The 23,772-nt window shown below is 41.5% G+C and overlaps 2 protein-coding genes across 4 annotated transcripts in view; one reads left to right on the forward strand and one right to left on the reverse strand.

The window, feature by feature from the left end:
• The window catches only part of zcchc14 (zinc finger, CCHC domain containing 14), a 31,568-nt gene extending 20,661 nt beyond the window's left edge, over positions 1 to 10,907 (forward strand). The window contains exons 5-14 of one of the 3 annotated variants that reach the window (XR_002195654.2): positions 98 to 183; positions 1,498 to 1,601; positions 2,069 to 2,105; positions 2,292 to 2,583; positions 2,818 to 2,906; positions 3,913 to 4,037; positions 4,177 to 4,332; positions 6,042 to 7,265; positions 7,372 to 7,640; positions 7,752 to 10,907. Coding sequence is in view for 2 of the 3 variants with exons in the window: in XM_010884012.4 (XP_010882314.2) it covers positions 98 to 183; positions 1,498 to 1,601; positions 2,069 to 2,105; positions 2,292 to 2,583; positions 2,818 to 2,906; positions 3,913 to 4,037; positions 4,177 to 4,332; positions 6,042 to 7,265; positions 7,372 to 7,427 (2,169 nt within the window). In the remaining variant the exon portion in view is untranslated. Of the gene's footprint in view, positions 1 to 97; positions 184 to 1,497; positions 1,602 to 2,068; positions 2,106 to 2,291; positions 2,584 to 2,817; positions 2,907 to 3,912; positions 4,038 to 4,176; positions 4,333 to 6,041; positions 7,266 to 7,371 lie in introns of all 3 variants that reach the window. The other 2 variants (XM_010884012.4, XM_020040575.2) reach the window with 2 other exon arrangements.
• A 271-nt stretch (positions 10,908 to 11,178) lies between these two features.
• map1lc3b (microtubule-associated protein 1 light chain 3 beta) lies at positions 11,179 to 18,057 on the reverse strand. The gene is made up of 4 exons (XM_010884011.4): positions 17,819 to 18,057; positions 15,893 to 15,948; positions 13,233 to 13,339; positions 11,179 to 12,792 (listed from the first exon to the last, which is right to left on the reverse strand). Exons 1-4 carry the CDS (start codon positions 17,856 to 17,858, stop codon positions 12,618 to 12,620), a joined length of 378 nt encoding a protein of 125 aa, XP_010882313.1. The 5' UTR covers positions 17,859 to 18,057; the 3' UTR covers positions 11,179 to 12,617.
• Between the last annotated feature and the right edge of the window lie 5,715 nt (positions 18,058 to 23,772).

The following is a 23,772-nucleotide window of genomic DNA, read 5'->3' on the forward strand; positions in this document are numbered from 1 at the left end:
GACCTAAGCCTGTCATCATGTCCACTGTCCCCATTTTCTGTCTGCTGTGTACTAATGTTTGTCAAGGTGTTAAGGCTTATCTTGTTTTATCTGTAAGGTCTCCCGGCTTTTCCCTGATGAAAGTCTAGAGAAGTTCCTGCCTCAGTCCTCTGGCTTTGATCAGACCCCTGAGCTGGACCCCAGGTAAGATCCATCATTATTGTGTCACTGACCAAGGTAGAACCACTGAACGTGTTCCCGTAACAACCGGATGGTTGCTGCTGAAAGTATTATTATAATATTGTATGTGCATACTCTATATGGTTATAATGTGCCCTCTGCATTTATGTGAAGATTTTTACTTTGGCTCCATACTCCTAAAGTTGAAGTCGTACTATGAGGTTAAAGTAAAGATTCTAAGCTTTTATAATGTCCTTATAAAGCACTCCGTTTTAAAGACACAATAAATAAGCATAAGCACCCACACTGGGTGGGGTATGGCTTCCCACTGTTCTCTCCTTCCATCGCTGCCTGGAGATGCTTTCCTGGAGGACCTTTTATTGTCCCCCTGACAAGGCCTGATTGGGGGCAGGTGTGCCTCGTCAAGGGTGCCACAATACCTTTGCATGCAATAACAATCTCTGTTAGCCATGAAATTCCATGTCAGAATGCGAGTTTTGATGACATGGGCCAGATTAGATTGGAGGAATTTTTTTGTGCTTTAGCACCAGGGTAGCTTATTAAAGAAGGACTAGATTGAGGCCAGATAAGATTGGAGGTGTGGCCTCGCGAGACCAACACAGAGGTTCTCAAACCTCTCCTCCGGGAACCATCAGCCATTCCATGTTTTTTAACTTTCCAAGAGCTACAGTAGCACGCCTGATTCAACATCTGCCGGTCCTCAAGGAGAGGTTTGGGAACCGCTGCTTTAGCAGACAAGATGTTTTGTTACACTTGAGAATTGTGTGGCTGTCATCATTAATTTGGCCATCATTGTGGTACAAACTTTGTCTCATCAGTCCACAGTACTTTTTCCAAAGCTATGCAGGGTATTTTACATATTATTATTATTATTTAAAAAAATTTTGCGAGCAACAACATTGCCATCCTATAGTTGAGGCTAGCTAATGGTTGGCAACTTGCTTGTGTTGTTCTGCTCTGTTATCTTCTGCGGATTATAGTGGCTGAAAATCTATTATTATTTAACCTCATAGTAATTGTTTGATTTCGAATCCAAACTTTTGGTGTATAGAGCTAAAGACTGAAAACTATTCTTAATGTCTCAATATTTACGGGATTCACTTCATATAGATACTTATTGTGTGGTAACTGAAGAGTAATAACCAAGTAGTTACTGTAATAAATAAACAAACCTTGTTGTAATGTTTGTTTTACATAGTTCTTAGCTGGTATTACAGGCTCTGAATAAAGAAAAATCTAAGTAGGGATTAAATCAGCAGAAGCAAATAGAATGTAACATTTCTCATATGTTCACTCCTGAACCCTTTCCCTGTGCAGGTGTCTGACAACACTTCCATCCCACATTCTCAAACACTACCAAGCCAGACTATTTTTCAACACTGCCCCCATCGCCACCACACTCTCCCCCCCCCCCTCTGCAAGTAAGGCTTCTGTCCTAACCCTACTCAGTGCTCATTCCGACGTATGTTGGAGTCAGGGGTGTTTCTATTTTAGTCCTGTGTGGGAATTTTGTCTGGCATGTTTGTGTTGGTGGGCCTGGCGAGGGGTGACCTCACCCTGGAGGGTATTTCTGGGTCTGAGTGGGAGACCTGACTGTGTGTCTGAAGTGGCTAGCCTTTCACCCCTTGGCAGCGATTAAGACACCCCTGGGATGCGGTGAAATAAAAACGTCTCTTGCTGTGCTGTAATGTGGTAGCGCAGACCCAGTGGCTACTCAGCTGTGCCGATATTTTACTCCTAGCATGTTGCAACTTGTGAAGGGTTCAAGAAGTCAAGAGATAAGAGATTGTGAAATTAGTTTTGCATGCAGTGTATAGCCATTCATAGCATGCTTATTTATATGCAGTATGGTATGTGAATGACTGATCTGTTTGTTTCCGTGCTACAGGTCTTGGGTGCCTGCTTCAGTACCGAGGAGCCAACAGGTGGGGCTCTGCCCTCTAACACTCAACACCGTCTCCCAGTCTGCTAGATAGAAAGGCCTGCTGCCATCCACATTCACAAACTGCATAATGAACCTATTAACTGACTTGCTCCCCCCCCCCCATTCCCTGTCCTCTTTCCCTGTCATGAACGCTCTGTGTTCCCCTGCGTTTCTCTTGATCTCCCAGGGCTGTGTGCGGCGTGGCTAGTGTCCAGCCAGTCATGAGTGTTCACAACTCCATTCAGCCTCGCTCTCCGACCCAGCTGCCCCCCTTACCCCCCCAGGGCACGGTGCCCATCCTTCCCCCTGGTGGGGTCGGTGTAGTAGGGGGCGAAAACTCCTCCCCCCTTCCCGGTCACCTCCAGAACCCCGGCCCTCCACAGCAGAGCAGCCCGGAACAAAACGGCATTCTGGACTGGTTGAGGAAGCTTCGCCTGCACAAGTACTATCCAGTGTTTAAGCAGCTGACCATGGAAGAGGTAGGTGGGCTCTGAGGACGGTTTAGGATGACTGGGATTCCTAGACCCTTATGGCATTGTCAGAATGAATGGAAAAGTGGCTTGCATTGATTTGGGAATGGGTTAAAAGTGCACTGTTATTAGAAAGCCCTGTGATGGAATCGATTGAACAATAGCTGCTGTCTTCCAAAATCGGTCTCATTCTCACCATCGGCCCCAAGCTGGGCTCTTTCAATTGACTCTCTTTTTCCACAGTTCCTTGGACTTACAGAGGAAGATCTCAACAAGTATGACCTCACCCAGGGAGCCAAGAAAAAGCTAAAGACGCAGCTGGAACTGCAGAAGTGAGTCTGAACCTTGAACCCTGACCCTTCTTTCACCTGCGTAAAACAGTGACATGCCCAGACAAATAGACAGATAAAAAATAAAAAGACGGAAAACAGAAAGAAGCAAAGAAGGACAGAAAGAAAGGGCCAAAATCATAGCCTAGAGTTGGTGTCCATCTACAGAAGCAGGGTCACGTACAGAACCTAGCATCTCTCTATTGACAGCTAACGTTTGTTCATCTTATTATTTTGGTAGTCATACTGTACAGTGTATGTCTGGTCATGGTATATTGGTTTGAAGATTAACAGGAGACCAACGACAGTGTTTCTGTGCGAGCGAACACACAGCAATAATGTCTATTTGGTTGTCAATGGTTAACTAGCATCCCACTGGGGCAGATAGGTTAGTCCAGATAAGTCGTGCCTTGAGATGAAAGGAATAAACCCCCTGAAAAGCCCAGTCACCTGATGTAGCGTAGGAGTGGGATTCAGCACTGAAACTAAGCCTGTTTCCACAGCTAATAGCTACAAGTTTCCATTGGAGTTAGCCAGGTGAGACGTGTGCGTTTGGGCCAGTGGAAAGTTCCTCTGGTTATTTTCCATCTGCCTGACTAACAGTGAGCTACTGCAACTTTATTCAGGATCAATCAATTCAGGGTTATAATCCACCTGGTGACGCAGCCAAATCGACACCGTTTTACCTGTGTATGTTTTATCATCTGTGTCACCCCCGTCAAATGGATTCAAAAGACTACCGACTCAAAAGTGTGTTACTCAGTTTTTTCTCCTCGCAAGTCCTGGAGAAAAATAACTATTTAGCCTTCTTTGCAGGTGTGTTAATGTGACTATTTGTCACTCAACTTGTCAGTCATTTGTTGGTGAAAATTAGGCTGCCCTGTGTTCAATTAACACTGGCAGGGAGATTACAGCTCCCTCTAGGTGTCAGTAGGGGTATTGCAATGTCTCCGCAGCACAGCTCTTTGTGGAGGTAACAGACCCGCCCCTGTGATGACTGACCTTTTAGCAGGGAGAAGATGGAGAAGAGGTTCATGCTGTCCCAGTTCCCCGTGTCCTGCAGTGGCATCGCCAGGGTTTCCCCGTCCAGCCACATAGGCCCGGTGGCCCACGCCCACTCCAGCTGCAACACAGGTACGGAACTCCCAGAGTCATTTAAACAGCTGGGATGCAGGTAACTCAAACAGCCGTCCTGTAATATGTTGCTGTGTGGGTAACGGGCAGCCTTCTTAACCCTACAACAAACTGCACCCTGTTCGATGTATTCGTTTAGAGCTGCGTGTGGAGGTAGAGACGAGCGTTCCCCCTTTACCCCGGGACAGCAGCTTCTCCTCGGGGTATTCCAGCGCCCCATCCAGCCCCATGACCCCTCACTCTCTGTCTGTTTCCCGGGAAGGGGCTTTTGACAGGACCAAGGAGCCACACAGAAGTGAGTCCACCTTCTTCATCAGTAATCATGCTGACCGAATTGGCCTTTAAGTGTATACAGTTGTGCTCAAAAGTTTGCATTCCCTTAGAGAATTGGTTATATATGTACCATTTGTAAAGAAAACATGAGTGATCAGGCAAAACACATGTCTTATTTCTTATGGGATTCACATTCAACTGTAGGTCATAACAGAATGGCACAATCATAAAACAAAACATGACAACAAAATAAATAATGAACTGACCCCTGTTCAAAAGTCTGTATACCCTTAGTTCTTAATACTGTGTATTGCCTCCTTTAGCATCAATGACAGCCTGAAGTCTTTTGTAATAGTTGTCTATGAGGCCCCGAATTCTTGCAGGTGGTATAGCTGCCCATTCGTCTTGGCAAAATGCCTCCAGGTCATGCAAAGTCTTTTGTCGTCTTGCATGAACCACATGTTTGAGATCTCCCCAGAGTGGCTCGATGATATTAATGTCAGGTGACTGTGATGGCCACTGCAGAACCTTCACCTTTTTCTGTCAAGGCTAAACATGGCCTTGTACTTTCCAGCACGACAATGAGCCTAAGCACAAGAGCGTCCCATGTGCCCCTTTCGTGCCGAAGACTGCAAATTGTCTACCAGTATTTTCTGACAACTTGCTGCATTCATCTTGCCATACATTTTCACCAGATTCCCTGTGCCTTTAGAGCTCACACACCCCCAAAACATAATTGAGCCATCACCATGCTTCACAATGGGGATGGTATTCTGTTCACAATAGGCCTTGTTGACCCCTCCAAATATAGCGCTTATGGTTATGACCATAAAGCTCCATTTTGGTCTTGTCACTCCTAATTACAGTATCCCAGAACTATGAGGCGTTTCAAGGTGTTGTTGGGCATATTGTAACCAGGCTTTTTGGTGGCACTGGCACAGTAAAAGCTTCTTTCTGGCAACTCAACCATGCAGCTCCTTTTTGTTCAAGCATCGTCGTATTGTGCAACTTGAAACAACCACACCGTCTTTTTCCAGAGCAGCCTGTATTTCTCCTGAGGTTACCTGTGGGTTTTTCTTTGTATCCTGAACAATTCTTCTGGCAGTTTTGGCTGAAATCTTTCTTGGTTTACCTGACCTTGGCTTGGTATCAAGAGATCCCAGAATTTTCCACTTCTTAATAACTGATTGAACCATACAGACTGGCATTTGCTAGGCTTGGGATATGTTTTTATATCCTTTTCCATCTTTATAAAGTTCCATTACCTTGTTACGCAGGTCTTTTGACAGTTCTTTTCTGCTCCCCATGGCTCAGTATCTAGCCTGCTCAGTGCATCCGTGTGAGAGCTGACAAACTCATTGACTATTTCAATTTAAAAAGCCACAGGTTTGGGAAATGCCCCTTTATTTGCCATTTTCACCTGTGTGTCACCTTGTGTGTCTGTAACAAGGCCAAACATTCAAGGGTATGTAAACTTTTGATCAGGGCCATTTGGGTGATTTCTGTTATCATTATGATTTAAAAAGGAGCCAAACAACTATGAGATAATAAATGGCTTCATATGATCACTATCCTTAAATAAATAAAATGTTTTTTGCATGATCAGTCATATTTTCTAAATCAGTACAAAAATGTCACAATTTCTGCCAGGGTATGCAACCTTTATGCACAACTGTAGATGCGTCCCATATATAACAGTCAGTTGTGTGTCCTCCTGTCTTTTGCATCCAGGAATGGAGTCTGTGTCAGGACTAGATCCAGGGGAGAAGGACCGGGCGTGCGTTCTCCTGAACACCGCTGTTACAACAGGGCCTAGCCGGCCCACTGCTCAGGTTCTGCCCGTACAGAACGATCCCACTTCCTGCCTTTCCCACATGAGTGTCCTTCCGCCCTCCCTCCCCCTCCTTTCTACAGGACGCATCCTGAGTCCCGCCCGTAAGCCCCGGCCACCCCCCCTCTGTCCTGATGAGCGGTCCAGGCCCCTGGGTTCAGGCGTGTCTGTTGGGCTGCGGCTGGAGAACATGTTCCCAGGCCTCAGTGTGGACAGTGTGGGGTCCCCTTCCCTCCTCCAGGACTCTGTGGGGCACCGGGGGACAGCTGGGGTCACGCTGCTACGCTCCCCGCCGGTTCTGATGGTGGAGACGAGCACCGCCCTCACCAGCACCTCCAACACCCTCCACCATGTCTCGCACCCACCTCTCCACCTGCAGGTGTCCCCCTCCCGGCCTCGTGCTGTACACTACCCCTACCCCTCCTCCTCGTCTTCCCTGTCGCCCTCATCCAAGTCCGCCTTTCCTTCTGGGAGCGGCATTCCCATGGGAACTGCCAGCAGTGTTCCCATGGCAGCAGTACCAGGCCAGACCTACTGCTTGAACAGCAGTGGAGCGGTCCGAGCGAGCTCTAGTCCCAGCTCAACAGAGACCAGCTGCTACTCTGCAGCCACAGGCCCTGCCCCCAGCTCATCCGGCTCCGCCCCCATCGCCTCTGGCTCCGCCTCCAACTCATCTGGCTCCGCCCAGATCTCCTCCGCCTGCGTCTGCAGCTCCTGTGGTTGCAGCGGGAACTGTGGATCCTACGGGGCCCTGCCGGCAAGCTACGCAGGGTACTTCCAGCACCCCTTGTCTGGGACGTCAGTATTCACCCTGGGGCCCCTGCTTCACCTCAGTCCCCTGTTGGCGGGGAGCAGTACCGCCTCCCCTTTCCCCTATCCTCTGGTGGCACCGCCCCCCTATAACAGCAGCGTGTCTCTCAGCCACGACACTCCAGGGCAGCAGGGACTTGTCCTGCCCCCCATGCAGGGCTTCCTGGGGGCTGGGACCAATGTGTACCAGCCTCATGGGCTGTTGGGAGACGGAGTGCACAGGAAGCCCGGGAGCCTGTCGTGCTACAACTGCGGAGTGGCCGGCCACCGGGCTCAAGAATGCAAGCAGCCGCCTATGGACGCTGCTCAGCAAGGTACGATGTAGAAATCTCATAGAAATACTGGAAGAATATGTTATATGCTATTCGACATCCTGGGGAACTCAATGTGTTAACCACCATTGGTGTTTTTGTTTTTCAGGCACATTTAGGCTGAAGTATGCTCCTAAATCAGACAGCCAAGACTCAGGGGACTAAGAGCAAGGAACTCCTGTGACGCCCAGTGCAAGTCAGCGTCTTGTGCTCCACATGATTTTTGGTTACGTTTTGAACACCAGTCACAGCTTTAATGAATGGTGGCCGGAGGACACTCAACAGAGGAAGTCAAAGCAATCAGTCCGTTTGGAAGATGCCATTTGCCCCAATCCATCTGCAACAGTCGATTTTTGATCGATGCAAAGACAATAGATGGTGAGGTCTAAACCCTGAGTTAAAGGGCATACTTTTTTTAAGAGAAAATTATTTTGCTGTACAAAACCTGCAGTTAAAACTATTGTCTGTTACTCCTTGAACTCACCACAGCCTTGCTTAGTTCTCTGGCCAACCCCCTAAGACCTACACCTTTCATAAAATCTATGCCAAGATGGCCTTTGAAGTCACTCTGGAGATGACCGGTATGTACCTGAGTGGATGAGGAAGTGTGAATGTAAAGATGGTATACTACGATAACTGCCAAATAATGCACATTGATATACTGACTGCCATATCCTTCTGGGACAGAGCAGTTCTGTGAAAACCAGAAAGTACACGCCTCTTTGTGTTGCCAGACAACACAAAGGCAGAACAGAGAACCAAATAAGTTCTTCACCTTACACATCATTCACTGTGGGTACATTACCAATTACAGTGCAGGAATAATGATGAAAAAGTGTAAGAAACGGTGCCAGCATTTTTTGTTTTAAGATGTGCTGTTAATGTGTGTATTGAACTTCTTAGAAATACTTCCAAACTAACCATTTACAAGTTTAGAAGCTGGAGAAGTCAAATTTTTATAATCCCTGCTCAAAATGTCATTTAAAAAATGTTATGTGTAATATTATTTACGTTTTTAATGTTTGAAGTTTGATTTAATGTAATGATAGGGTGATATAAAATGGCCCTACCACACTTAAGCCGTCAGCCAACACTGTGTTGTGTTGAGTCTAATGGTAGCATCCAGGCTCAAGATTCACAGGTTTGGTTGACACGTGCGTTTGTGAGAGAGGGTTTTTGGAAGTTTGGCTGATTCCTGGTATGGCAGGTGGAACATCAGATCGACACAATGCTGATGGTAAGGCAATGGGACGAGTGTAGTGGAGATGGTGTGAGAGGAACTTTTTCTAGACTGATTTTGATAGTGAATGTCAGTAAATGTGTCCTTGTGTCTGTGTGGCATGTGAAAGCACTTTTCTGAGACTGGCTGGTCCCAGTCCATTGGATGTGAGTGTGACATGTGGTCCTCAAAGATGGACAACTTATTATATGTTTATTGCGTTGCACTGGAGTGTCCTTAACCTGGTACAAGGGGCATTTCATTGAGACTTATATTTTTGTACGAATGAACATCTGCCATTGGTTTGAATTGGTAATTAGAACTTTGACAAAATCAGCAACCCATTGATTGCAACAGGAAACCGTTTTTCAGCCGTCCCAGTCAGGTGGATGAAGATCAAGGATTCATGCAGAAAATCCAGGATTGTACTGTATAGTATTGCATGTTGCAGGGAATGTCATATTTAGTATTGTGTCAAGGCTTGGTGGCCAAATCTTTTACCCACATTCTTTATCCTATCCCCATGGGAGTAATTGCTAAATGACTGTAACAGTATGCCACCAGCAGACTTAGCATGGACCACAGTAACAGAGCAGATCTACAGTGGATATAAAAAGTATACGCACCCCTGTGAAAATGCCAGGTTTTTGTGATGTAAATGAGACAAAGATAAATCATGTCAGAACTTTTTTCACTTTTAATGTGACCTATAATGTGAATAATTCAATTGAAAAACATTGTCTCATTCTTTTACATCACAAGAACCTGTGTGTAGAATTGTTATATCCACTGTAGTTCTCTGGTGGTGCATTTCTTTTTACTCCATTCTGTAAAATATTGCCTAACGAATGCACAAATTGATGTTACAACTGTAAACTATCAGTTGGATGTCTGATCTTCGTGACATCATTCAAATGTAACATATAGACCTTTAGAAATCATATTTGAGCACTCAACTGTGCATCCTGGAGGCCTTAACAACCCTGCATTGTACAATCATTTATAAAAGAAAATTTTTTGATTCTGGAATTGCTTTGCCATACTTTTTGTCAAACACTCATGCCAACCCTCTATCTTAAAGAAAATGTAATTAGTAGGCATTTGCCTAATGAATACTATTTTGGTTCATGCTGCAAATATTTAGTTCAAACCTTTAATTTGATTTAGAATTTTGCAGTGCCTTTGGAAAGACTTGTCACTTTCTCCATATTTTATTGTAATAGACTTTTATAATTGATTACCTTTTATTTTTTGCCAACAATGTACACAAAATATTCTATAATGACAAAATGAAAAAAAGTTTTTATGTTTGCAAAAATAAAAAACGTAATATCTTATGTAGATAAGTGTCCAGACCCTTTATACAGTACTTTTAAGAAGCGCATTTGGCAGCGATCACAGCTTGTTTATGCCTCTACCAGCTTTTCACACCTGGATTTGGGCAGTTTCTCATTGTTCCCCAGTGATGCTTAGTGGGGTTCAAGTCTGGCTGGGCCTCTCAAGGAAATTCACAGACTTGTTCTAACGCCACTCCAGCGTTTTATTGGCTGTGTGCTTCAGGTCATTAGCGTACTGAAAGATGGATGTGGAGTCATAGGTCCTATGCTCTCTGGATCAGGTATTCTCCTCTGTATTTTGCTCGGTTCACCCGTCCCTTAATCCTGACCAGTCTCCCAGTCTCTACCACTAAGAAGGAGCCCCATAGCATGATGCTCCTACCACCATGCTTCACGGTAGGGATGGCATTAGCCAGATAATGATCAGTACCTGGTTTTCTCCAGATATTGTGCTTTAAATCAGGCCTTACAGTTAGAATTTGATCTCATCAGACGAGTCCTTCCAGCGGCAAGTCATAGCCTTCACTCAGGAGTGGATTTCGTCTAGACACTACCATAAAGACCTGATTGATTGCGGCAGAGATTATTTTCTTTTTGGCAGGTTATCCTATCTCTGCAGAGAAACTCAGAATCTCTGTTGGAGGTGCCATTGGGTTCTTTCTAAAAATGTGTTTTCACTTTGTCATTAGGGGGATTTAAGTGTAGACTGATGGCAATCTTTAAAATAAATTCAGTCTTTAACACAACTAAACGTAAAGACTGAAGTCTGAATACTTTCCAAAGCCACTGTAAATCATTAAAAATATTTGATCACCCAAACTCATACCTGTGCAGTTCTTCATATGTTCTGGATGCCTTTGCAATCCTGCATCTGAACAGGTGTTAGCTGACTGTCATAGTTTTTTTTCAATAGATATGCATGTTACTTGATCTCAAGTAAATGTTTTATGCATTTTAAAGAACATTTGTTTTTAAACAGATTGGTATTATTTTAAAACTGATTTTAACTTGAAGGTTGAACATTTGTATTGTTTCTGTAAGGTGTTTTGTATCATATGGTGTAGTGCTTTACAAATTATTTGCTTTGTATACTGGATCAAAGTCAAAATCCATTAAAAAAAATTTTACATTTTGTGTTGAGTTATCTGTAGGCTGAGGCAGGATAGTATGTGGAAAATACACATTAACTTCAACATTTTCTTTAAATGATTTATTCATAAAATACCAACATAAATACAATAAAATGTTGTGTAATATTGCTGTGAATATGAAGAAAGAGAGCTGCAAACAGTGGAGAATGCAGAGGATCACTGGGCTGATAAAACGGCTCCGTTCCTCTATGGTATTAAACCCTCAGTAGAACTGATCATAGCATTATTCTTATTTATTACATACACATATCGCATATGAACATTTGTACAAGGAAATTTTATCACATTAAATACAAACAAAAGAATGATTAATTGTCAAAAATGTGGAGACAAAAAGGCATCGTAACCTTTTAACAGTTGAGAGGACAGCAAGAGGGGAGAGTACAACAGCACACATTATAAAGGCGTAAATATCCCTCTATTAAACAAAAGCGTGAAATCACCCCAGGATCTGCTCTATCCAGAGCCCCAGGGCAGGTGTGGATCCAGGAGGGGAAGTGACGAATAGTTGGTTGGTGGACTGACCCAGCCATAATGCTGGCCCAGTCCACACCAGCCACCAACCCCACATCCTACTTCTGACATCAACATTATCCCACATCAATGACCCTTTCACACATGTGATCATCATACTCTCACCTATCATAGTGTTCAAGGTTAGTTGATTTATTCCTTTTATGTTTCCAATATCTGTACACACTGAGGCATATTTCTTTTTACAATCATCATAGCGGGTTTTCTTTAGCATAGCATTTTTTTTTAACAAGGAGTCGGTCATATATCGTTTAGGTAGAGACAGGCAGGGAAATAAAAACAAATTAATTTCAGTATGGAGCAATGTAAAATGATCTCTGAAGCCTTATAAATTTGCTTAACAGCCACACGGAGAGATTAATAGCCAAACTGAACGCATTAAAAATGTTGCCTTGTAAACGTGTGTGAATACTGTACAGTAAAGCCTATAGTTTGCCTAGAATATTCATCCAGCTTGCAAAAGGAAATACTAAGAGGAAGTAGAAACAGTAATTTTGTCACAGCGGTTGGCCTGAGTCACCCTTTATTGGAGACTTTACCGCATGATAAAACACATGTTATTGTGGCAGTAATATGTCCATGTCAGTCATATTGGATTCAATGCTTCAACTAAACTGTTACCAAATCCCTCAGCAGCTTTTGTGATTGAAGCTTCATCCAAAAGACCAAGCTCATTCAAGTTTAGCGAAACTCAACTGATGCCAGTGAAAAGCTGGGGATTTCTGTAACCAAACTCAACCATGATGGACTAAAGCAGACATTTAAGCTGTGAAGTGTTTGAGTCTTGTGCGTGGCAACTCAAACCGAACAGACAATCATCTCTGCTATACTAATCCACCGTATACAGTGAACAACCCAAACATAACTACTTAATCCCTTTTCCTAAACACTTGGTTGGAGGTATGGGGAGAGGCGTTCAGTAATAGATAGGGCCAGAGTATGAGGAGGCGCAGGACATGACTTTTAATATCTATAAAGGGCCCTTAAGCGTAGGGAAGAAGAGGTCTGTCTGGTTTCCTATTGTCTTGGCTAGGGTTGTGAAAAAGCAAGGGTTGAAGGAAGGGCCTGTATTTAGGGAATCATTGTCCGAGGGCTGGCATGGTGTGGAGAGTGGTTACTGGCGGACAATAGTTCCAAAAGTCTCCTGCGAGGCATACACCATGTAGAGGAAGCCGTCGTCATCCTTCTCGCGCTCATACACCTCAGCGATGGCTGCCGACACGGAGACCATGCTGTGGCCGTTCACCAGCAGGAAGAAGGCTTGGTTGGAATTCAGCTGGAGTCGCCTCCTAGTGGGCAAACCAACACAAGAGAGTTTAACACATCAGATCGTCACATATTAACAGAATTTACTGCATTACATCCACGCTTTAGTGAGATTATTTATAACTAAGTTAATTTGGTTTGGTCATTAAATGGGTGACACATTGATGTAAGCAGATACAGAGAAGTTAAAGATGCAGTTGGGGCCTTCTGCTAATAACAAACTTTTTTATGAACCTCTCATTTTGGCTCAATGTTGTTTATATGTACATAATCTATAAGTAGGATAACTATCATACCTCAGTTAGCCATGAAATTCCAGGTTTCATTGATTCATTTAATTCCATTTCACGACGATCAAAATTGTCTGGCCCTGTTTTGGCTCAACAGCGCCTCTTACAACCAGTGGTCATAAATCACAAAATACACATTTAATAGGTAAGAATGTAACATCCTGAAAGAGGACCTGATGATTTTAATCAGCTCGCTCATGTTGACATGGTCAGGAACCAGGAACTTGGTTTTATCCAGGATGGGCAGCTGCTTCTCTCCCTTGTATCTCTCAATGATTACCTGAAAGGAAACAGGGAAACATGTATCATGGAGCTCATTGTCCTCACACGACCCCATACCAGGAGTCAAATTAACAAGACAAAGTGATAGCTTTAGCCAAAGTGGGCGGGTGCATTACCAAGCACTTTATGACCTCTGTAGAGACAAAGGAAATTGTAATGTGCTGCATTGGAAGCTTTACCTTTGCATGGGCGTAGTCAAAATACCATTGAGGACATTTTGGGGAAGTGAGGACATTTGGTTGATACAATATGTTGGACTTAAGTTTGGGCTAATAATGATGGTATGGAAATAGGGATCATGTTTGGGAGCTAGTGTTAGGTAAATTATCACTTTAAGGTTTAGGGCCGTGGTTAGTTTTAGCTAGACTAAATGAAATTAAAGATTGTGTTTGGGTCGTCAGGACTACATCAGGGAGGAGACGGGCAGCAGATGGAAGGCTAGATATTCAAACTGTTAAGTGGTCTGCTTTAGTTCTGAAACCAGAGCAATACACAGAGAGACAGTTCCACCCCCTCTTGACTTCTGATTCACACTCACCGTACACACACACATTCAGTCTACACTGTCCCATGTACATTGTGAACAGTGATACTGATCTGTGGTACTGAATTAGTACTATCTAATATTGTATCCCCATGTTAAACAGATTTTTTTATTTTCCACGTAACTACTTGAACTGACATATGTATGCACGGAATCCCATTTGGACTGTCAATTTGATTGTATTTATGCATTTAAAAAATATATTTCTGTGTATGCATGCTGCGGAACCGTTCTTAGTGAGGAGGAGGACGCGCTCTCTACCTCAGGGCCCCTGGTAGCTGAGTTCTACAGGGTCGTTGTCAGCTAGTTAGCACCCATCCAATCCAGCAGAAGTGAGCAGTTTGGGGAGGACTACCATAATGTGACATAGGAAACCATTGACTGCTATAGATGGCAATTGTTAGTGTTACTGGACTATACTGCTGTGGTCTAGACACCCCACAAGTATAGGAGATGGACGTTATCATAAGTGTTTCACAATCTTGTCTAAATAATGAGCCGAAGGAGAATTGTTTCATTCTGTGGTTTTGCTCCTTCAAAGTGAACTGTTGCCCTTGTTTGTTTAAAAATGTCAGTCCAAGGCCTAGGTCTCTTTTACAGCTCGGCCCTATTTCAGAGCCAATTAAAAAACAAATAAAATGTAATATGGAAAAAAACGCATTACGAAAACAGTCACACTTTACGATAAAAATGTAATTTATTAAACATTTCAATTGCCTTATTGGGAAAAAATCTAGCCTAATGCTACCCTGAAAGACACTCAATAAGTGAGGGAGGGGCAGAATCAGTTTGACCAACCTGCTGTATTTTTAGGAGTAGCCTGTCTTGAGAGTGTGTTTGATAACCGTGATGAATAAAATAAAATGATGTGTGGGAACGTTCTAGAGGCTTCAGACGTGACACTGAGTTGAGCACATGGTCTGCCCTTAGGGGTCAAGTACTGGGGTAAGCTAAGGTGGAAGGTTCCAAACTGCTTGGTTAACTCCATTTGCTTACATTGTTTTGCCATATTTTAGTTTTATTTCTAATATTAAATATGTTCAACTTTTATAACCTTAGCAACAATGACAGAGCTATGACTGTGTTTAGAAACAAAGGAAATTAAGGTAATCAAACAAACGAATGCAATTTGCCTAAAATTAATGTCACAAAATGCAGTATATAACAACTGAAGGTGAAACAGGTGGCGGTTAGGTATCTCTGTTAACTGGTTCCGGTTCCTAGCTACAGCCTGTCGATACTCACAGTGGCTATATTTAGCGTGATAGAAACACGAAACCGAGAAATTAATAGCGGGGTATATCATTTGTTATATAAATATTGGATAGTGCTGAAAAACTGTATAATGAGCTGCGTTATCATTACATACTCACAAATACCCATTTGGCTATGGAATCCAAGTTTCACCCCTTAAAATTAAAAGGCCATGAACTTTGTATTCTACATAATAGTACATTTCAGTGTTGGAAATGTGGATAGTCGGAAAGCTGCTACTTTGAATTGCTTCTGTTTGCTGCCATATGACTGCTTTCACATTTGTCTCCTAATACAAAATATACCAAAACAATTGTAATTGTAATTTACAACACCCTTAGCATGTTAAACAAAGCTCTTATACATTGGTCAATTACAGAGCAAGGAGAATGTTTTTACATTTCAGAAGAAAGGTAAAGAGATGTTTTTCCTGACAGGTTTGCTTTGTCAGGTGCAAATGTGGTGGAATTGTGAGTAAATTAAATCAGAACATGGCGAGTCGGTAGAACCAATAATTTCCTTCAATTTCCACTTTAAACAAACACCTGGCTTCAACATTCATTATTTAGTTCAATTTAAGGTCAGAATATGCAGTGTGAGAAAGGTGTAGACAATTGGAATAAAGTTGTATTAAAGCAGCAGGACTCTCTAGGCTGTGTAGGGTGAGGAAATTGTGGGCCTGTGTTCAGGAATATTCTCTACCCCATGTATATCATACTCTAATAAGGTTGTGGTAAAAGATGTCATACTGACCGGGATCTTGTTGGGGTGTTGCTCTCGAATCAGTCTCACATCGTCTACCCTTTGCTCTGTGGACACAAGGAAAAGATAACCAGTGAGATGGCAAACCATGCTGAATTTATCAATGCTATATCTCATCCAACTTGTACCCTCTCACAAGAGTATCGCAAAGGTAAATACATAGTTCGCTACTATCTCAAACCCCTGTGGTTATAGAAAATGCACTAATTAAGACCAAAAACTAAGAGCAAGTTAACAATATTTACACAAATCTCATCCTGCTGGTTTGGAAACTAGGTGGCCATTTGAAACAGGGCCAAAACAACGGTCACAGCCTTGGGCACCTTGGTTTACACAAACCCTGGGTCACTTTGGACTGAATGACCCGACAGAAGAAACAAAACAACACAAAAGCCTGATAGGATGAACTGGCTGATCCCAATTGCTCCACAAAAACATTCATATTAAGGAATTTATATTCAGAAATACAAAAGAAAAACAGGTCTGATAGTTAAATTAACCTTCAGAAAATAGAATAAGAAAGGTCATACTGAAGACTTATGTTCCAAATTTAAACTACCAGCCAGTGTAGCAATATGTTGTTTCGATGTAACTATATACCAGAAGGGAAGTAAAGTAAGCCTACAACGCTTGTTTACAATAAGCCTATTTTGTTTCCATACCCAATACACACATTTAACAAAGGCCTAATTGGGATTGTAACACTCTGGATTTTCGTTTTAAGTTTACCATTATAGCTACAATAATAAGAAGCAATCATAATAATCACCAAATAATAAATACCATTCTTCTAGAAATGGAAGTTAAGGTTACTGCAGTGTCAACGACCAGGCAACATGTTACTGCAACATGATCGCATTCATTACTCATGCCCAGATAAACTTTTTAATTAGGCGAAGACAAACTTGAAAACGTTCAGGACGTTTGGTCTGAAATTATGTGAATAAATGTGTTATGATAGCGTGTAGTCAGGCCTAATTCGTACACAGCGGCATTTGTATTAATTACTGAGGCAGAAATCTTTCAATGCCAAAAATAGTCCACCTTCTTACTCAAGAGGCATGCAAGCGTCGGACGAAGCCTGCCGACTCATCCAGGAAATGGTGTATTTAAAACGTCTTTAATCTTCAAACGGATAACAAGTAAACAAGGCATCTTATCTCGGACGAAAAACTGCCTATCGGATAAAAGACAAGGCCTATTGACGAAAGGGGACATTAATACGAGAATCAATGTATATACGTTAGATCTAAATGACACAATGATAAAGTTACAGACGTCACAGACTTTTATTTTCCCTTTGCCTAAATAGGCCCTCCTTTCACCTCCGCAATCCGTCCCATCCCCCAATCCTGCAGCTTAATTTACTGCATTTCGAGAGGAGCGTTAAGGTTTATTTGTTTTAATTTTGTTGTTATTTTTGTTTAATGCTCAGAGCAAGGTTATGTAATTAACCCTACCGTTTACTGCAATTCGTTTACATTTGACGGATAACTACGTTGTAGGTCCCTAAGGTTTACCAGCTAATCACAACAACACCAGAATTTGCTTTCGTCTATTCGGATTGCATAACATCCAGACGTAGAGGATAGAACGTTTTTATTAGCGTATATACAGCAACCATCATCACAAATTTGTCGCTGTAAAATGACAACTGTAGGCCTATTATACTATGTTACATTTTATAGATTACTGAGGTATAGCTCAAATTTGTATTCGACTATTTTGTATATAGACCATTTTTGCCTGTGGTCGAATTTATAACTATTCAAAAATGGAAACTGGGAAACCATCTGTTAACAGCCGAATGTCTGACTGTTTGGGATATATTTGAACAATTAACAGAAATAAAATAAACAAATCTACCAAACAACTTCAATATTCAAACTTGCTGTGTTGACAGGCTACAGTACATACCAAATGTCCTCCTTTGTTTGAATGTCTTCTCTGAAGGCATATTTAACGCAGGTCAAACAGTTACCGTTTTGTAAATTAGGCAAAATATGCCTATAACAATAGAAAATATATTTAAACCTTAGGAATTATAAATTGTTGGGAGATCAGAGCCCAATATGTTGTAATAATAATAAGTATTCAAAGTCCTTTGATGTCGTTCGAGTTCCTTCCTTGCAGTCAGTTGCTTAGACCTATGTGAGGTTAGCCGCAATAAGGATTAGCAACAGTCCAGGAGTTTCGGTTTAATCTTCAAAATAAAAGTCATTTAGTAGACGGTCCCGGAGTTCCTTAAAGTTCTGCTTGCATACATTTTCATAATTCGTAATGAAAACAAATGTAAACAATGTAATCACGTCACACTACTGTTGAAATCCCAATGGTGTTGTATTATACTGCATAGTTGCATACTGATTACTGGCGTAGCGCATCTGTCTCTTGAGGCTCTTGGGGTTTTAACTTATCTCTGTCATGGTTATTCTTTTTAATCAGGCCTGTATGTACATTTAAGGACACTACACCGATATCATGTCCTCATAATTTTTTTAAGTGTTTTTTTAGGACTGTCAAAATTAACACATTAACGCTTGTGATTAAAATTAAATACTAATGCCGTTCATTTTTTGTAGCTGTTAACGCGTTTTGGTTTTTTGAGCGAAAAAGCTATCCATTGTTATAGTTAGGGTTTCAGCAGTTAAGTGGTGTTTGTTCCGGTTCATTATTATTATTAGGGTTTCAGCAGTTCACTGGTACAACCCTGTTGTTTTTGGTAGCGTTATTATTATTTGTTTGCTTATTTTTATTTTTTTGCAGATTCCTGTGGGATTAAGGGGCGCAAAAGGGCCAACATTTGCATTATAGTACAGCCCCAGAACTTCTGATCCAATGCCATGCAAATTGGCCTCATGGTGGCGCAGTTACAATCCTCCAAAGTTGCACTATTTGCAAGCTCACCACGCCCACCACATGTGAGCTAGAGTACTGAAAATTGGTATATAGATATATCTCCTCATTACAAACATGTCTGCCAATGGGATCCATGAAGTCAGGGTTGTGAGTTTAGTTTATACATGAATGAGGTTTCCATTTGTCCACATGGAGATGCTAGTAAAAAGGAAAAACCATGCATGACATATCGTATTCAACTATGAGTTGGATATGTGTCCTATTGACAAAAATGTGCTATCTGGCTTTTAGAAGCTCCATGCTGAATCTTGCTAAATGCTGCTTGCAGCTTTAATTATCCCTTGACGTTAGTGGGAGCTGTTTGGAGCATTCAGGATTTCAATATAGCATTGTAGAGTTTGTATTCATGTTGTGAATTGTGTTTACTCTGCACTAGTTTATGAATCCTGTCTAACAATGCTTTAGTAGGCTGCACATTAGTACAATGGATGCGTGGAAATTGGAATCCCTCTCCTTGCTTCCCTTACTCCAGCCTCCCTCCAAATACCCATCGAACGAGAAGGCCAGTAGCACCTCACATTGCCTTTCCACCAAAACATATTATAATAGGGTAATTAACAAACAACTTCCATGTAAATTACAGATCTCCCCTGATTAATGTTTGTAGATTAACATTCACGCCTATTCAAGTAGCCTACCATATGCATTTGGTTCAATTTGGGAATAATTCAACAAAGACAAAAGTATTTGGTTGAGACCACCCATCCATCGGGAAAGCTATTGTTTACAGGCCCCCACCTGAACCCCATTCTAACATTTCAGGCTCAGCCTCAAAGGACAATACCATAAAAAGCCTTAGGTGTGATTCAGTGTTGATTCAAATGCCTGGACATTCTGCAGCTCTTCAGATAAGAGGGGCTGTTTTATATAGTAGCCTGACGTAAGAGAAAAAAATTGTAGTGTAACCAGCTAAATCTCATTCATCTCTAAAAACCATCAAAAATTGGGAAATATTTTTTATATCGTCTAAGATAGCAGGCTTGGCTTGCTGGTTTGCTGGGTAACAGATGCACATATTTAACGCTTTGAAACCAGTAAGGTTCATTTTAAACACATTAGCTAATGTAAAGTGATTAGGACCCTGGCAGATATCTAAGCCACACAAACTTAGATAAAGTTGAGAGTGGTGCTAATTAAGTATAGCCACATTTTACTGTAAATATGTATTTACATTGAGCCTCAATCAAATTATATATTTTTTCATATGGATCTGTCACGATGCAGTTATGCCAGTGATAAGAATGTACACTGTTCAGCATAAGCTAGTGATGGAGTATCAGCCTAATTGCTGACCTCAACACTATTGATCCAGTCACCAAGTTTAGAGGACTTGGTCTGGACACTGTCCTATACAATTGGATGCTGAACGTAATGACTGGCAAATCTAAGGCTGAGAGGATTCACAAAAACACTTCTATATAGCATATTTTCCTAATTTACAAAACCTTTGGGTCATATAGCCAAGGACATGACGCATTATCAACTACCATTGACATAGAAGCCACACGCTTTTCATTTTAAACCAGTCAGATGTGGACTGTACCAAAGCATATGGTATGCTAGACAGTCTCTATCTGCACGCCATCCGACTGCTGAACATTTGACCTGTCTGACCACCTAGACTCCATTTCTAACAGCTGTACAACTTCAATGTACATGTAACTATCCACTTCAGGTAAATTATACTCACCCTTCTGGGAGTTGTTGCTCTTCCAGTTACTTTGACTGTAACTTTAGTAGCTATTCTATCTAATCAGTTTTTCGATAGCCTGACAGAAAAGTTAATGACATTGAGTCTTGTTAGAGAAAAACTTGTTTCTCATAAACTAGGGCATAAATGTCAATGGGCAGGGATTTAACCTAATTTTCTTCCCAAGTTAGCGATATCCAATTTGTGATTAAGGCCCTGCTTAATCTTAACAACTCCCAGCAGGAAGTAGACAGAAGATATGTGTCTTCTGAAGCACATCCAATGCCGTTCTTGTTTATATCATGCTGCTCGCTTAACCAGCAAGTCTAGACTGGAATCCTCATTCACCCAAGGAATTGCTAGAGGCAACCTGATGTGCTTGAGTCCTAACTGATCTTCACATAATTGATTGAGAAGTGTGTTCAAATGTGGACACTATAACCCATAAAGTGTCATATCAGGTTATGGTGCAATAAATGTGCAATCTTTATCTACATCATGAAAGCAAATACTATTTTAACTACATAAAATATGTAACCAAGCTGAACTGAGATCTAATCAGAAATATGTTTGGGTATTTTCACAATTTTTTTTATCTCTTTACATCCATTTCAGTGGTTGCCAACAGATAAGGGCATTTACTTTGAAGGTGAAAGTAAAATTCCATCGTTATGAAAAATCCTTATTGTGGCTAGCTTCACAATGGTGCAGCAAGGTCTACAGCAAAACAAACCTGTCAGCTGATACTTGACGTCATTGAGAAACAGAGCAGAGAGTAAGTGAGGGATTAACCTGGTTCAAGGCTTGGGGTGTTAATTCTGAGAACCCTGAAAGTTCTGGCCTACTGACATGATTTCAGGCGTACATTGTATTTGTTTATTGACAAATTCAAGTCCAAAAGAGGAATTCAAATTACCAAATGTTCTCTGAGCTTTTCACTGAACATTTTGAATGACCTTTAAATCTGCCCAAATGTTTGTATACAATGTGATATTTTTCATATTACTATATATTGAAGTATTTATATTTCATGTATTGCCACAAACATTATACATAAAACGAAGAAATCAATCTGGCCCTATAAAATAGTCTAATATTCCTTGGTTGTTTTTACAATCATTCAGAGCAATCTTCGAACCCAATGACGGTCATGAGATGAATGCAGTTTGTCCATGTTCCCCATATGCTGTTACAATTTCTGAGACTTTCACCCCAATCTAGAGTGATCATTTTGGTGGTTTCACTGTCTGTATTTTGTCAATGTGCACAGCCCTATTTATCCTCTCTGAGTCGTCATCATTGCATTTTGAGACAAATGTCAGTTTTACATTTGTTGCTTTTCATTTGATGAAAAATACATGACGGACTTGGAAATTAATTCCATTCTAATTGAACTAATGAGCAAAATGAAACATTTTGGAACAATGGCATCGGTTTAAAAAATGGGGGACATTTATATCTTTTCTTATCTAATTCATCTCTTGTCCTCTTGGATCTTAAGAGGAACTGACTCCTATGACTATATCTCAGGAATACCTGGCCTAACAATGTCTAGGCGTCCCTATCCAAAGTCCACCTGGTCTTGGTGCTGTTTTTGATTCTACCAAACAGCTGTCGCTGCCCACCAGTCACCTTGTTGTCCCTTTGCTATGGCCCACCTGGTGGACAGCTCCACTATTCCAAGCTATACTTTGATCTGCTGGTAAACTGAATGTTTGAGGATGTGATGAACAATGTGGACAAGCACCTTGTGACAACTTGTGATGTAAAACATGCTTTCTATAATGTATTTCTTTGTAACCCTTTCCAGGTCAATATGCATCAAAAAATGTTTTACGTAGATGTTCAAAATGTATTTGAATCGTAGGATGACGTTGCTTTGGAATACCAAGGTATTCAAACATTAAGGTCTGTATACAGTAGCTGTAAGCTTCGCTCAAGTGAGAGGTTACACACTTTGATAGACTGTCAAACAGGGATTTATTAACCTATACACATTGTGGATATTTTAGCATTATTCCCTTTTAATATCATGGGGCTAGCCTGAATTAGTGTAGATCCAATGATATTCCATTAGCCGGATGACTCAATCAATCAAACTCTACTGAGTGCATTATGTGTGAGACATACTGTGAATGTTTATGAAGGTGGGTTCCTATTGTGTACGTACATTTCCCCCAATAGTACCTTACCTTCATTTCTTTGAGCGTAGGGCCACTAGATTCGCTGGGACGCCCGGGTTGGGTTTATTTCTTCACCGTTCTCCTTGAAGTACTCCTACTCAGTCACTCCCTCTGGCGGCTTGGTGCTGGCAAAACACTTCTGCCATTTTACAAAACTCCATGAGGGAGTGAACCATTTCAAGCCACACAGTGGAGAACCAAACAAGGTCTATGCTGTCAGTAAAGACACAATAATTCTGTCTAGAAGTCATCAACCCCAAGCAATTCCTGCTGTTTAACCATACCATTTTAACATACTTAGTTCTTTTCAGATTGGAGCCGACCAAGAGTGAGCGAAAGACTGACTCACTCTTCTTAAATAGCGTAGTGGTTAGAATCGCGGACCTACAGCCAGCAGGTTCCGCGTTTGAATCTTGTGGCAGTAATAGCAAATTATGTAGGATTTGTTCCAGACAGACAAAAACGTCGCTGGATACAACCTTCAGTAGCTACGTTATAGTAAGCCTAAAATGTACCTGCTTACGGTTATACGGCGACTATTTCTGGTGGATTTTCAATATGAGGTACAATTTCATCCAAAAATATGTCCATTGTTATGTCTATGTTTTTGTTGAAATGGTCGATGTCGTTGTGCATGTCGTCTGTTTTGTCGTTACTATGTGCATATGGTATTGCATTTCCTGTACGTTTATGTCATTGGAGTTGTTGACTACATCGTATTTGCGGTCGTTACTGCCCTGTCGCTCCTAAATAGTCCATCACCCGACCTCATTCACTTTTTGATCACGTGAAGTGCGCTACACGTCTTTGTATTGACCGAAAGCGTTTTTTTGTCTGTTTTTTACAGCTTAAACGATTTGTTACAGTATGCTCTTAACTTTTGTTGATATACTTTATTTTGACTAACATATGTCATAGAGCTAAACTTAACTAGTTTAGTCTCTTTGCATTAATGATCGCTACATACACACTCAAACATACACAATCCTGGTGCCTGTGAAATGCCCCCATCCCACAAAATGTTTACATCAACTAGCTAACACATAGGTACATTTTAATTAAGACACATTGTCATGGAT

Source organism: Esox lucius, chromosome 19, assembly GCF_011004845.1.
Source record: "Esox lucius isolate fEsoLuc1 chromosome 19, fEsoLuc1.pri, whole genome shotgun sequence".
Taxonomy (NCBI): domain Eukaryota; kingdom Metazoa; phylum Chordata; class Actinopteri; order Esociformes; family Esocidae; genus Esox; species Esox lucius.